General features: G+C 34.4%; 1 protein-coding gene across 1 annotated transcript in view; it reads left to right on the forward strand.

Annotated features, from left to right (window-relative positions):
- LIPI (lipase I) overlaps window positions 1-15,419 on the forward strand; it is a 60,492-nt gene that overhangs the window by 21,752 nt on the left and 23,321 nt on the right. Inside the window, exons 6-8 of the mRNA XM_018049348.1 lie at window positions 5,094-5,183; window positions 6,275-6,442; window positions 8,151-8,255. Of these exons, the coding sequence (XP_017904837.1) occupies window positions 5,094-5,183; window positions 6,275-6,442; window positions 8,151-8,255 (363 nt within the window). The remainder of the gene's footprint in view (window positions 1-5,093; window positions 5,184-6,274; window positions 6,443-8,150; window positions 8,256-15,419) is intronic.

Raw genomic sequence — 15,419 nt, forward strand, 5'->3', positions numbered from 1 at the left:
TATAATTATTGATGAAATAGACACTGCAGTTTAAAGCCTTCCAACTAAATACCCAGGCAAATTTTTGTTCTCTACTAAACAATTAAGTAATAAATAAGACCACTTTTACACACACTTTCAGGTAATAAAAAGTAAATAGGAAATGGTTTGTAAATGTTTGAGAAGGCCATCACAAACTTAATGTCAAAAGAAAGACACTGCAGAAAGATAGTTTGCTGGACATTCTCTGTTAAAAACAAAGATGCAAAAATTCTGTATAAAGTATCACACTAGTAAACCAGCAACATATAAAGTTGGTATCAAATCACATCCAATTTGGATTTATTATTAAGAAGCAAATTTAGTTTACCATTCAAAAATCAACTTCTTAATTCATCTCATCAAAAGAAGAGAACATTCATTTAGTGATCTCATGTAAATGCAGAAAAAGCTCTAGGGAGGATTTATGTATGGGAAAAGTTGGCAAATTGGAAACAAAAGTAAAAGTCCACAATCTGGTAAAACATATCGATTCAAAAATCAATAGAAAATGTCACATTGCCAATGGAATATGGAAAACTTTCTTTTTGAGACTGGGGACTGGACAAGGATACCCGTCCTTGTCATTCTGCAGCAACATTTAACTGTATGACTTCAGTGTAGTAAGGGGAGAAATGAATTAAAAGATATAAGAGTATAACATCATTTTCAGATGATATGTTTGCATGAACAGATAACCCCAAAGAATCTCCAGATAATTAATTAGAATTCACAGGAAAAACTAACAAGGTTGTTGAATATAAGTTATATATACAAAATTCAATTCTTTCTAAAAACCAGCAATAGGACTTAGCAAATAAAATTCTAGAATTATGCCATTGTAATAAAATATGGCGTACCTGGTAATAATGCAATAAAACTGCTTAAACACGTTATGCAGAAAACCGCTAAATATTGCAGACCAAAAACTGAGGAAAAGAAAGCAAACCACATATACAAACATGAATATTATATACGTGTCAATTTTTTACAAGCTAACTAGCAGCCCTAGTGCAATTTTATTAAAAGCCAATCATTAAAAAAATAACCTCACAAGCTGATTATAAGATTAACGTGAAATGCAAAGGGTCAAGTACCGTTGAAGTATTCTTGAGAAAAAAAAACAGAAAGACACGCTCTTCCAGTTTTTACATCTTATGGTAGTAATGAAGACAGTGTCATATTAGTGTAAGGGTAGACAAAAAGTCAGTAAAACAAAATACAGAGTTATGGACTTATTTAGATTTATTATGATTTTGATACTGCTGGACAATATGAAAATGATTCTCATTTTTTCTGGGTTTCATTTTTTAAATTGAAGAAGAGTTGATTTACAATATTGCGTAAGTTTCAGATACACTTTATAGTGTTTCTGTTTGTTTGTTTTACAGATTATATTCCACCATAGGTTATTACAAGATATTGGGTATCATTCCCCATGCTATGCAGTAAAGCCCTGTTGCTTGTCTGTTTAATGTATTAATCCCATGCTCCTAGTTTGTCCCTCCCCCTGTTTTCTCCCCTTTGGTAGCCCCTTTGGTAGTTTTGTTTTCTATATCTGTGACTCTGTTTCTGTTTTTTATATACATTTATTTGTATTATATTTTAGATTGCACCTATAAGTGATATCATATAGTATTTGTTTTTCTTTGACTTATTTCACTATGCATATTCTCTAGATCTATCCACGTTGCTGCAGATGGCAGTATTTCACTTTATGGCTGTCTAATATTCCATTCACTTCTTAATCCAGAAGTCTGTTGACGGGCACTTGGGTTGCTTCCTGTCATGGCTCTTGTACATAGTACTACTGTGAACACTAGAGAGCATGTATCTTTTTAAATTAGTGTTTTCATTTACTCCAGATATATACCCAGGAGTGGAACTGATGGATCAATGGTAGTTCTGTTTTTAGTTTTTTTTTTTTTTAAGGAATTTCCATACTGTTTTCCTTAGTGGCTGCACCGATTTATATGCCCATCAATAGTGTATAAGTGTTCCCTTTTCTTAACGTCATCTCCAACATTTGTTATTTATGGACCTTTTGGTTAGTGGTTCTGTGTCAGTCAACTGAAAACTCTAAATGAAATAATATATCTCTAATGCCCATAAAACACAAAATAGGAAAATGTAGGAAATATATAGGAAAATTTTTTTCCTATGGTGAAAGAAAAAGCAATAAACATATTATGAACTATTATTTTAAAAATATTTGTAACATAACATTTTTCTAAAGTGTACATGAAAATCTGTAACCCAAATTGAAACATTAAGATGTCTGATTATATTAAAATTAAGAACTCATTAAAGAACCTCATGAAAGCTAGCAGCAAGCCAGAACAGGAAAACAGGTAAGTCCTATACATCAGTAATAAAGAAAAATCGAACTTAATTAAATCAAGACTTGATCAGACATTTTACAAAAGGGAAATTCCAACTAGGCACTGGAAAGTTCTTAAAATCTTCAGTAAGCAGAAACATGTAAATTAAAACCTCGTGTAATACCACATGCCTACCAGAATGACTAAAATTAAAAAGCCTGGCAAGACCATCTGTTAGAGGGTATGTAAAACAGCAGAGATACTTGTATGTTGTTGGTAGTGGTATAAATTGGTACAACCTCTTTGGCAATTTATTTAGGATCATTTATTAAAATTGAATATATGCACATTCTATAACACAGCAATTCTGTTCCTAGGTATGTGACCAACACTTATGCTTTCAAATATGCATTAATGTATGTGTTCAAGGATGTTCATAGTATTAATATATATTAACCTTAAATTTGAAACAACATATGTCCATCAACAGAAGAATGGATAAATAAGTTGTGGTAGGTGTGTAGGTGTGTCAATGAAATACTGTATAGCAATGAATCATTGCAAATGAGTGACTACATTTATACCTGACAATATGGTCTAATATCACAAATATACTGATAACTGAAAGAAGCCAGACACAAAAGCATGCTTGAAATATGAGTCAATTTAAACATATTTCCACAATGAGCTAATATAAAATATATTCTTTTGGAAGCATCCTTATAAGGTAAAGAATAGAAGTAGGAAAAAGTATGAAAAGAAAAAGTGGTTTTTATTTTTATAGAAAAGTAAGGTGCTGGTTATTGGGTTATTTCCTGACATTGGTTTGGTAGCTAAGTGGCTGTTGGCTTTATATTCATTAATTAATCTTTAGTTTTATGTCTTATATTCTTTTCTGCATGTATGTGTTATATTTTACAATAAAAAGAAAATTAAAAAAAAACATATCTGCTCTCCCCACCCTTCTTGAAACCAAGAGAATGAATGGCCCAAGCAGACTCACTGCCCTGCCCCTTCCATCTGATAAAAGGGAAAACACATGCCTGAATCAAGGGCTACTTGTAAGTTAATAATAAATGTCTTTTGCTTCTTCCTGATTCCTGAGCAGTCTTCTTAGTTTTGATTCTACTTCAGATGCAGATTGGAGAAAATGATGGCTCTAAACCTGAAGCCCCCTAGTTTCAGAACTCTTATGATGAGTTCAAATATGAAGAATTTTTAAAGATCTCCAAAATTATTGGGCTTCTTGGGGGTTACATTTAGAAGACTGTTCTTCCTTACTAAAATTCTACAAGCTAAGTGGGGGATGGAATGGGAGGAGGAGTTGGTTAGTTTATCCTCCCCACTGACACAGTCAAATCCTACATGCACTTCCCTAGATTCCAGGGAATTCTGAGGAAGTCACCCAAGTTGCCTTTTGTCTCTCCTTATACCCTGTATCCCCTTCCCTGTAATACTCATGCCCAGTGTCCCCATGCCCTGGTAATGCAGGGCTGTTATCTTGTCCTGATACTAACTAGAACAAGTAGCTGCATCTTGATCCTTACTGTCAGACCCAAGTATTTATCTTTGCTGTGCTCAATCTATTGCTGATCTCTCTGAAGAGTTCATTATGTTGTAGGAAATTTCTTGAAACCCAAGCCAAAGCACTGTTATCTTACTTGGCAGTTAGATCACAGTCCCAAATATTCTGAGCTTGCTACCTTTTTTTTTTTTTTCAATTTCTATGGCTCCCCTAGGTTACAGACCCCATATTGGTTAATGTACCTAGAAATTGCACCTCCCCTAATGTCCCAAGGTTCTACAGATACAGTTGGCTGTCCATATGCATGAATGTGGAACTTGTGGGCAAGGGGGGATGACTGTGCTGTACCATTTTGTATAATGGACTTGAGCATCCTCAAATTTTCGTGTCTGTGGGAGAGTGGGAGATGGAGGGGAGTTCCTGGAACCAATACCCCATGGATGCCAATGGATGAGTGTATACAGACATTCTTAAATCATAGCTACATGTTTCATGTCACTCTGGCCCAACTTGTTCCAGTTGAAGTAGCATCTTTTGATTTTTCCAGTTAGTGAGTCTAGCATCTAATGCTATGCATTATTATCCAGAATGAGAGTGAATGATCACACCTAAAAAGTCCTAAATGACTTAGCTTCATTTCCTCCAGTGCTCTCTCTCACGTTATACCAGATAAACTGGATTCGTTAAATAGCCCATATGCACACAGATATCTGCTTGATTCTGCCTCACTCACATCCTTCACACTTCACATCTTTGTTCAGTTCTCACCTCATCAGTAAGAAATTTCCCAAACTATTTAAAAGTCCAACCTACCACATTCGCTGTCCCTTATTCTGCTTAATTTTTCTCTGTAGCACTTATTATTATCTGACACACTGCATTTTTACTGGTTTATGATGCCTTTCTTCCACTAGGATGTAATTTCCACTACAATGAGTATTTTTTGCTCTTCCTTTTTCAGTAGTATTGATATATTCATAACACAAAGAACTGCTATGGGCCCATAATACACTGATCACATGTAAATGTATTAAATTAATGAAATATAATTTGCATGAGATGTTAAATTGAGGAAATGATACCAAAAAAAGTCATCTTTTGAAAAAGAGATTTTTATTTTCAATTCACATTTTGAGTTACTGTCAATGAATTTTATAGGAAACTTTGTTTTATATGTGTTGCTGAACTGATTATATATACTTTGTGATTCTTGGGTCTTTTCTTCTCAGGTTTAGGCATTAAGCAACCCTTGGGACATATCGATTTTTATCCAAATGGAGGGAAAAAGCAACCTGGCTGTCCTAAATCAATTTTTTCAGGTATACAAAAAATATTTTAGAATAAATTGTGCATGCTTCAAAAGAATGAAAGAAAATCCGTTTTTTTCCTTTTTAATCTGTGGTCAACAGTTTTTCACCACTGCTCATCATTCAGGAGTTACTGGTGGAAATGGTCTAATTTGAACCTTCTGAGTTCATAAATGTTGACAGTAGACATCTCATTTGATTGTGGATGAAACCTATTATCTTATAGTCTCAACATTTTGAGTTTATCAGTTTAAACATTAGAAGTTATGTCAGTGAAGAAGCATGTGTAGCCAAAGTATCACATAACACAATTTTGGTTTCAGGATTTAATTTTTACCATTGTTGCTGTTGTTTAGTTGCTAAGTTGTGGCTGACTGTTTTGTGACCCCATGGACTATAACCCACCAGGCTCCTCTGTCCATGGGGTTTCCCAGGCAAGAATACTGGAGTGGGTTGCCATCTTCTTCTCCAAACATTACCATAGTTTTATTGTGTGTTATTCACAGATTGTGAACTTTTGCACTTGGTCATTCTGTACATAAAGAGCTAAACAACTGCTCTCTGTGTGGAATTTGGCTTACTTTAGAGCCACAGTGAGAAATGTCCTGAGATCTACCATGGGAACTGGTCAAGAACCACCTCTTTAAAGGTCACAAAAACTAGAGTAGTTTAATCAAAGGAACAGGAATGTGAGAAGTTAGGAAAGGAAAGGGACATGATAAATCTTTAATGTCACCTGTTTGCATAGGTATCTTTGACATTGAGTAGGAATGTTAGGGGTGAGAGTTTAGAAGGGAGTGATGTGTACACTAATAATTAAATATGGTAGCCCTGTGTGTGTAATTTGTCAAAGTACTGAAATTAAACATTTTTGCTACTTTAATTACTTTAGAAAATTTTCTTATATATTTCATGTACAAGGCATACTATATTTAAGCTTTCAATGGTACCATTTATTAAATTGCCTGAGATAAAACTGCACTGTAGTCAGCATTGTGATATTCATACAGTGCACATAATTAGGTATTAGGTAGAATTTAATCTTTAATTTTTTTTCTAATTTACTTGAACTTGATCTAACTGCTTGATTTTTAACACTTAAGGACTTGAATTTATTAAATGTGACCACCAGAGAGCAGTTTACTTATTCATGGCAGCTTTGGAAACGAACTGCAATTTTATTTCATTTTCTTGTCGTTCATACAAAGATTATAAGACTGGTTTATGTGCGGATTGTGCTGACTTTAAGGAAAAATCATGTCCTAAACTAGGTAAGCGAGATTATTATAATTACTCTAATTCTTTGTGGAAAGTGAACAACATAATTGTGTTATTATTTTCTGCTGGAAGCTTTCATGTTTACTTGTTAATATACTAACATTTGTTGGAAAAGTCTTCTGTAGGACAGAGGAAATAATTCATTTCCTAGTAAATGTTTCTAAGGTTCTTAGTGACAGGAACTCGGTCAACCTCTTTTCCATGCTGCGTGTAGTGTATGCGTGTGGTGGCCTCTTGATGATCCTTGTTCTTAACACCCAGAAGGATCTATCATCCATCTATATTTCCACTAAAGAAAGAGACTTATTCTTATCTAGTGATGCTGTTAGTTTGTATTTTTAAGGGAAGTCTCAAGAAGTGAAGAAGAGGTATGAGCCATGGTTAGCATTTGTTATTTAGCAAGTAGATATGAATCACCCATGGTTTATACTTTCTAAATCAATAAACTTGGTAAGAACAGTTAAGTATTGCAACTTTTGATTAACTGAAGTCTGACTGTGGGAAATTATAGAGAAAAAAGAATCCACATAAAAATAGAATTTTAAAGCTGGAAAAGAATCTCAGAGGCTGCTTGTTCAGTGTTTGCCAAAGACAATACCAGACCCCAAGTGTGTCATGAGCATGTAGACATCTAATTGTATGACGACAGGTCTACTAGAAATGTTTCCAAAGCCAAGTAGCTTCAATTAAATGGGTAGCAATGACAAAGTTTGAATTAAACAGCCTCCTGTGATTTCTTTCATAGGAGGTATATACTAACAAATGTAGAGAATCACTAGAAAAGGCAAGCAATCTGCAGGCTTTGCTAGACTTATTTCCTCATAGACCTCTCTGTCTAGAATATATTTTAGTTTATATAATACATCTTAGTGGGATTGGTTTGCTTCAGCCCTCATGTTGGGGATTGCTTTTCTGGTCCTATGGCTTTTCCAAAGTAAATTGTGACCCAGTGTGAACATGTGGATTGCTTAAGGGCACAAGTGAAAACTAGAGTTAAATCTCTGAATTTTCAATTCAATATTCTGTCTACTGCATTCAGATTTCAAACTTGGAGGTAGCAATGTAGAAATAGACACATACATGAAGTAGGAAGCATCTTAGATATGTGTGTGTATATTACATATTCTATATGTACAAATAAGATTTATATCTGAAGTATGAACTATACATACAATATATAGTATTATATATATATAGCATAGATGATATATATATTTCACATATAATAGAGGTGATATCTATACTATATACCTTGTATGTATAATGTGTACATATACATGCTGTATCAGCATGAATATGTATATAAGAGAATTGGAGGCTGTGCTCATGGAGTTAAATTTTATGTTCAAGTTTTATCTAATCAGTTTATTCTGCTGAATTCACTAAAAGGAGTTTCAGGTAAAGTTACCAACTTGTAAATAAAAACTTTGGCAAATGGACTTTAACCATATGGAGTACGCAAAGATCTGATATGATTTCCAGTGTGTAGATTTATTTGCGAGTCCTCAATCTAAGAGTTGTTATAGTTGAAATAAATAGGATGTGAAATTATTTGAAAAGTGATTTTAAGTTATAAAAATCCATAAATTGTAATTATTATTATAATACATTGATCCTTTAGTTCTTTTCAGTAATTAGATGTTTTTATATTTTATATTTGATGCAAATTCAGTGACTAATATTCTATTTCTCAAATCTCAGGTTATCAAACTGAGCTATGGAAAGATATTTTGAAAGAAAGGATAGAAAACACAACTCTCAGGACGACTGTATTTTTGGATACTGTTGGAACAAATCCATTCTGTAGTAAGTTAACATTTTTTTAACAAATGAACTAATTATTAGTTTTTATACACTAATTTCAATTTTTATCCAAAATTCAAATTTCATTATGTGCTTTCAAAAAACTTTAAAATTTGCTAGAGGGTCAGTTGTACAAATTCAAATAAAATGAGCATATGCTTTGGGTAATATTCTTCCAAAAAACAATCGATGTCTTTTGTTTTCCCCCTCAATTTCCATGGTTATTCTCCCATGTTTAGTGTTATGTCAGCATATAACAACTCACAGAGTTTAAGACATCCATCTATCTACACTATTAGCTCCCCTTTGGAAACTGAAACTAAATTATATAAATACAAAATGTGCAAGTAAATAATAATCTTCCCAATTTATTTAGAGTTAAATAAGAGAAAATTTGGTTGGAGAACAGGAGAAAATCTCAGAAACTTATTAAATAATTAGATTTATGAGGAAGTATTAAAAAAAAGTAAAATTATTCTGTTTAGCAATCAGGAGCTTAAAGTGGTTTAAATAAAGCAAACACTATTATATGAAAATATTATGAAATACGTTTCCATAAGTTTGCCATTGATTCTGGTTCCTGAGGAATAAATATTTGAAATAGACCCAATAAGATATTTTTGGTCAGTTATTGTAGATATGGGCTTCCCTGGTGGCTTAGAGGTTAAAACATCCGCCTGGAATGTGGGAGACCCGGGTTCGATCCCTGGGTCGAGAAGATCTCCTGGAAAAGGCAATGGCAACCCACTCCAGTACTCTTGCCTGGAGAATCCCATGGAGGGAGGAGCCTGGTAGGCTACAGTCTATGGGGTCGCAAAGAGTCGAACACGACTGAGCGACTTCACCTCACCTCCATTGTAGATATTTTGCAGTCAAAGTTGTTATCAATTTTTGAGAATTTTAAATGTTTGTGAGGTGTCCTGTTATTCAGAATTGTTCAGTCACTAAGTCGTGTCCAACTCTGCAACCCCATGGGCTGCAGCATACCAGGCTTCCCTGTCTTTCAGTATATCCTGGAGTTTGCTCAAACTCATGTCCATTGAATCAGTGATGCCATCCAACCATCTCATCCTTTGTCACCCCTTTCTCCTCCTACCCTCGACCTTTCCTAGCATCAGAATCTTTTCCAATGAGTTGGCTCTTCCCATCAGGTGGCCAAAGTACTGAAGCTTCATCTTCATTATCAGTCCTTCTATGAATATTCAGGGTTGCTCTTCGTTAGGATTGACTGGTTTGATATCCTTGCTATCCAAGGGCCTCTCCCAACACTAGAGTTCAAAAGTATCAATTCTTCAGCGATCAGCCTTCTTTATGGTGCAGCTCTCTCATCCAGACATTACTACTGGAAAAACCATAGCTTTGACTATGTGGAGTTTTGTCATCAATGAGGTCTTTGCTTTTTGATACATTGTTAGGTTTGTCATAGCTTTTCTTCCAAAGAGCAAGTGTCTTTTAATTTTGTAGCTGCAGTCACTGTCAACAGTGATTTTGGAGCCCAATAATATAAAATCTGCCACTATTTACACTTTTCCCTCATTTATATGCCACAAAGTGATGGGACCAAATGCCATGATCTTAGTTTTTCTGAATGTTGAAATTTAAGCCAGCTTTTTCACTTTCCTTTTCTGCCCTCAAGAGGCTCTTTCAAATTCAGAATTGGGCTCATCCATTTTTTTCATTAAAATTTTTATTGAATTAAATTTAGATTCACATGCAGATGTAAGAACCAATGCAGAGGGATCCAGTGTACACTTTATTCAGTTGTAAAATTTTGTAACACTATAGAATAAATATAATATCACTCAATTCAGTCGCTGAGTCATGTCCAACTATCACATGATATTGCTACAATCCATCCATCTTATTTATATTTCCTCACTGGTGTGTGTGTGTGTGTGTCTAGTTCTCTATAACTTAATCATCAAATATAGAGCTCTGTATCTATCATCCCAGTGAAGATATTGAACTGTTTCATCACTATCAGACCTCTTGGGCGGCACTTTTATAGCTATAAATATTAATACCATCTTCATATCCTGCTGTTTCTAATCCTTGACATCCATTAATATATTCCTAAAAATTTGTCATTTTGAAAAATGTTATATAAAGGGAATTATTCACTATGTTCAGAGAAGGCAATGGCAACCCACTCCAGTACTCTTGCCTGGAAAATTCCATGGACAGAGGAGCCTGGTAGGCTGCAGTCCATGGTGTCACTAAGAGTCAGACATGACTGAGCGACTTCACTTTCACTTTTCACCTTCATGCATTGGAGAAGGAAGTGGCAATCCACTCCAGTGTCTTGCCTGGAGAATCCCAAGGACAGGGGAGCCTGGTGGGCTGCTGTCTATGGGGTCGCACGGAGTCGGACACGATTGAAGCGACTTAGCAGCAGCAGCAGCAGCAGCATTCACTATGTTACTTTTTAACTGAACTTTTTAAACTCAGCATAATTTCTGGAGGTTCATTTGTATTGTGCCAAGTATCAGTAATTCATTCCTTTTTATTGCTGAATAGTATTCCATGGCATGTATGCATTAAAGTTTGTTTAATTATTCATATGTTGTAGAACATTAGGGATGTTTTTAGGTTGGGCTATTATATTAAAGCTACTTTGGCTATTTGTATACAAGTTTTCATGTGAACTTATCATTTCTCTGGTATAAAGTCTCAGGAATATAAATACAGAATCAGAAGTTAAATTCACATTTAGCCTTATAAGAAATTGAGAATTTTTTAGCATGGCTGACCATCTTATATTACCCATAGCAAAGTATGAGTGATCTAATGAGTGATTTCTTACTAGCATTTGGTGTTGTCATTATCTTGTTAAGGTTTTAATTTTTGTCACCCTAATGGCTTATGAGTTTACATATCTTCTCTGTATGGTGAACTGTGTTTGAGTCTTTTGCTCATTTGGATTTTTTAAACTATTGGCTTTTGAGGGTTCTTCATATATTTTTATTGGTAGTCCTTCTTTCCTTGTTGAAGATTTGGTCTGCAAATATTTTTTCCTAGTTTGAAACTTGAGTGTCTTTTCATCTTCCTCACAAGGGCCTTCACAAGGGCAAAAGGGTTTACTTTTGATGAAGTCTAATTTATCACTTTTTCTTTTCAAGGAACATTCTTTTGACATCTAAGAACTCTTTGATGAGCCCTCAGTCCTAAAGATTTTCACTCAATTTTTTTTCTAACAGTTTTATAATTATATGTGTTCCTTTAAACATAGACAATCTTGTTTTAAATTTATGTTGAAAAGCACATATCTTAGAATATCTAAAATAATTATTACAAAGAAGAATAAAGAAGAAGCAATCACTTTGACCATCCTGCTGCATTGCAACTCTTTTTCTGATTCTCTTCTTCTGTCCTCCTCTTCCACCTTTAAGGCTTGGTAATTATAATCTTTGGAACTGTATTATGCCCACTTGGGTAATTCAAGATAACCTCTCTCTTCTAAGGGCAGCTTATTAGCAACCTTAATTCTATTTGCATTCTTAATTATTCTTTGCCATTTCAGGGAACATATTCACAGGTCCAGAGATTAGGACATGGACATATTTGGGGAGGTCTACTACCATTAAATATACATACGTGAGTTTTCACAGTCTACTGGTATCAATATTTACCACTTCAAGTGAAATGTGAGAACTTCACTTCCATTTAGGTTGCTTTACATTCTCCACTTTTTAATATTATTATCTCGAATATCAGATCATGTGATAATATTTATTTCAAGTATCAAATATAGTATAAATTCACAAGGGTAAGGATAATTTATTGTGAAGGTGCTAGTCACTCAGTCCTCTGCGACCCCATGGTCTGTAGCCCGCCAGGCTCCTCTGTCCATGGAATTCTCCAGGCAAGAATACTGAAGTGGGCTGCCATTCCCTTCTTCAGGGGATCTTCCCAATCCAGGGATCTAACCCAGGCCTCCTTCATTGCACGCAGATTCTTTACAGTCTGAGCTACCAGAAAAGCCCACTTTATTGTGTGTACCCATATTTTTTCTTTTCCCATTTTCCCCTTTTTGTTTCTGATACTCCAGAATTATTTACTTCATCAATTCCTCTGTGTTGTTTCTCACAATATGTAAGAATGAGTCTGCTAAAGAGAAATTCTTTGTTTTCTTTGAAAATGTCTCTATTCCTCCTTTATTCTCAAAGTATAGTTTTTCTGTGTATAAGAATTAGAGTTGAGTTCCTTCTTTCAGCACTTGAAAAGTGTTGTTATCACTTCTTTTTGGCCTCTGTGGTTTCAGACTCATTGTAACTCAATTGGTTGTTCTGTAGATAATACATCATTTCTCTTTGGCCGCTTTCAGGATATTTTTCTGTTTTCTTTTAGTGTTCTGAAGCTTGATTATAATTTTTTTTGCTATAGTCTGACAGGTCCCTGGGGCTCTGTCCATTTTTCTCTCAGTCTGTTTTTTCTCTGTTTTCAGGTTGAGCGGCAGATTGATCTGTCATCCAGTTCACTGATTTCTGTCCTCTATTATTTCCACTCTACTACTGAGACTATCCCACAAGTTCTGAGTCCATTATGGTAGCTGTCATTTATGTAATGTCTACTTTATTTTCTTTTATAGTGTCTATTTCTTGGCTGAGATTTTTCTATTCCTTCACCTTTTTTCAGCAGCCTCTGACTCTGAAGCATTTTTATGATGGTTCCTTTAAAATCCTTATCAGATTTTCCCAGCATCTAATTCATCTCAGCGCTGGCATTAGTTATTGTCTTTTCTCACCAGAGTTGTGATTTTCTTTGTTCTTGGTATAACAGATAATTTTCAGTCACATCTCGGACATTTTCTCTGTGGCAATTCAAATGCTGTTTAAATCTTTTATTTTAGCAGGAGTTACATTGTTTGTGTTTTAGCTTTATGTATTCTGAAGCTGTGAGTTTTAGCTATATAGTTGCAGGATTTTCATATTTTCATGGTGACTTGCTTTTTTTTTTGCTTCATAATTAGAAATGCATCATTTTTTGCCTCACAGACATTTATCAGATTCTGACACAACAACAATTTGTTTCATAGAGCCTTTAAATCTTGTGCCTTTTTTTCTATCTTTAATATTATATTCTGTAGTATTTTATTTCACTTATTTAACAAAGAATAATTATTATGAATATTATCATTAATCAGATGTTCACTTATATTTACCATTTTCACTTTTCTACATTTTAACTTGTCCTTTTTTCCCTCCTCATCTCCTTCCTTTTGGACTTAATCTTTATCTTGCTAAAATAGATCCTTAATAACTTTTCACTAAGTAATGTCTCTCAGTTTGTTTCCTGAAAATGTCCTTATTGTTTTCTTACTCTGGAGTACAATTTTAGTCCAGAATAGAATTCTACACTGAGAGTCATTTTCATTGAGTACTTTAAAGATATTAATTCTCTTGTTTTAATATAAATTTATATTTTCATTATTAGTAATCTAATGGAGATAATCTACAGTTTTATTCTTGTTAAACTTATATATGTATATATGTATTTATTAATCTGTTAATTTAAATAATCTATTGTTTTCTTCTGGTTAAACATATATATGTGTATATTTTTATTTATTCATCTAGTAATTTAGTCATGATTTATTATCATTTTCTAGTCTCGATGTTCAATCCAAGTCTCTATTAAAATTAAATGAAAAATGTTTGTGTTATTTCAAAATAAATATTCATGCCACATTTTATCATAGAAAGCTCTCATCACTCTTCAAAATTCTCCCTTCAAAACAAGGTGGATTTTGTTTTTTCCAGAATTTATGTACCATAACCCTGGAGGATTTTTCATGTAAATTTGTGGAGCTCCTTAACCAATAGGGACTTGTAAATTTAAATTCTGTGTTACCTGGAGTTTATTTTAGTCTCAGGGATTTTTTTTTCCACTTAAGACTAATATACAACCAGTAGCAAGAATTTTCCAAGTTTCTCTTTCAATGACAAAGTAGAGAGTTAAGGTCCCTGACTCTGTGCAGGGTTTTTCATTTCGGCTCCATCCCTCAGTGTTGCATGGAAGTTGATACTTCCGTCTCTGTCTCCATGCCACAACCAGTTCTCAAGTCCTTTAGAGACCCAGGGCTTCAATTCTTGAGACTTGCCTTTAATTTCTCTTCATTGCTGCCTCCTAGTATTTGGTCTTTCTTCATCTGTGCTTTGTTATATATCTAATTTATGAATTTTAACCCAGAATTTCTATGTAATTATACCAGGAGTCAGGGTAATTATGTAACATCTCAATATATCATACTTCCAGGAATCATCTGAGCAATATGAGTACCCACTTTTTTGGGTGAAGGGACCAAGATATTTTATCTAATGCTGGGCAGTCACTGCAAAGTAAAAAGTGTGCCTTTATGTCTTTTGTGCTGTCAATTGATAAGGGCCAATTACTTTGAGGTGTACTAAGGATCTAAGTACTCTTAGCTGTTTAATAGAAACATTTAACAGCTAACATGCACAATTTTTGTACATGTGTATCTCAGAAGAAAAGTTCATCTATTCCACATTCTGTTTATATACATTGTCTTCCAAGAGTTTTGCACAATACTTGGGAAAATTCACAGAGAGTAGGAAATTTCTGTGTAGCCCAGACAATAATGGGTAAAGGGATGAGTTCAGCATCTTTTCCTCTGAAAGCTGTATCAATTTTTGTAATGACATTTTGAAAAAGAGATACTGTGATCTCACTCTATATAGGATTGTCTAATTTTATTGTCTGGCTTCCCTGGTGGCTCAGTGGTAAAGAATCCATCTGTCAGTGCAGGAGATGAGGGTTCCATCCCTGGCTTGGGAAGATCCCCTGGAGAATGAAATGGCAACCCACTCCAGTCTTCTTGCTTGGAAAATCCCATGGACAGAGGAGCCTGGCAGGCCATGGTCCATGGAGTCACAAAAGATTTGCACACGACTTAGTGACGAGATAACGATTTTATTGTCATTCCTAAACAGCCAGTGAAGTTAGGAATTATATTTGTCAAGCAAATATAGGTAGGACTATTAATCATATAATTAAGGAAGCTTATAATGCTTACCTTAGATGTACTGATAGAGAAAAATTAATTGACCCAAATTCTGATATTTTTTGGTTTTGAGACCAGTTAGTATTTACTGATTATTTGACCAACTTTTCACCATACTCATGACTGACTGGCAAGCTTTCATTCCT

Source organism: Capra hircus, chromosome 1 (assembly GCF_001704415.2).
Source record: "Capra hircus breed San Clemente chromosome 1, ASM170441v1, whole genome shotgun sequence".
NCBI classification, from domain to species: domain Eukaryota; kingdom Metazoa; phylum Chordata; class Mammalia; order Artiodactyla; family Bovidae; genus Capra; species Capra hircus.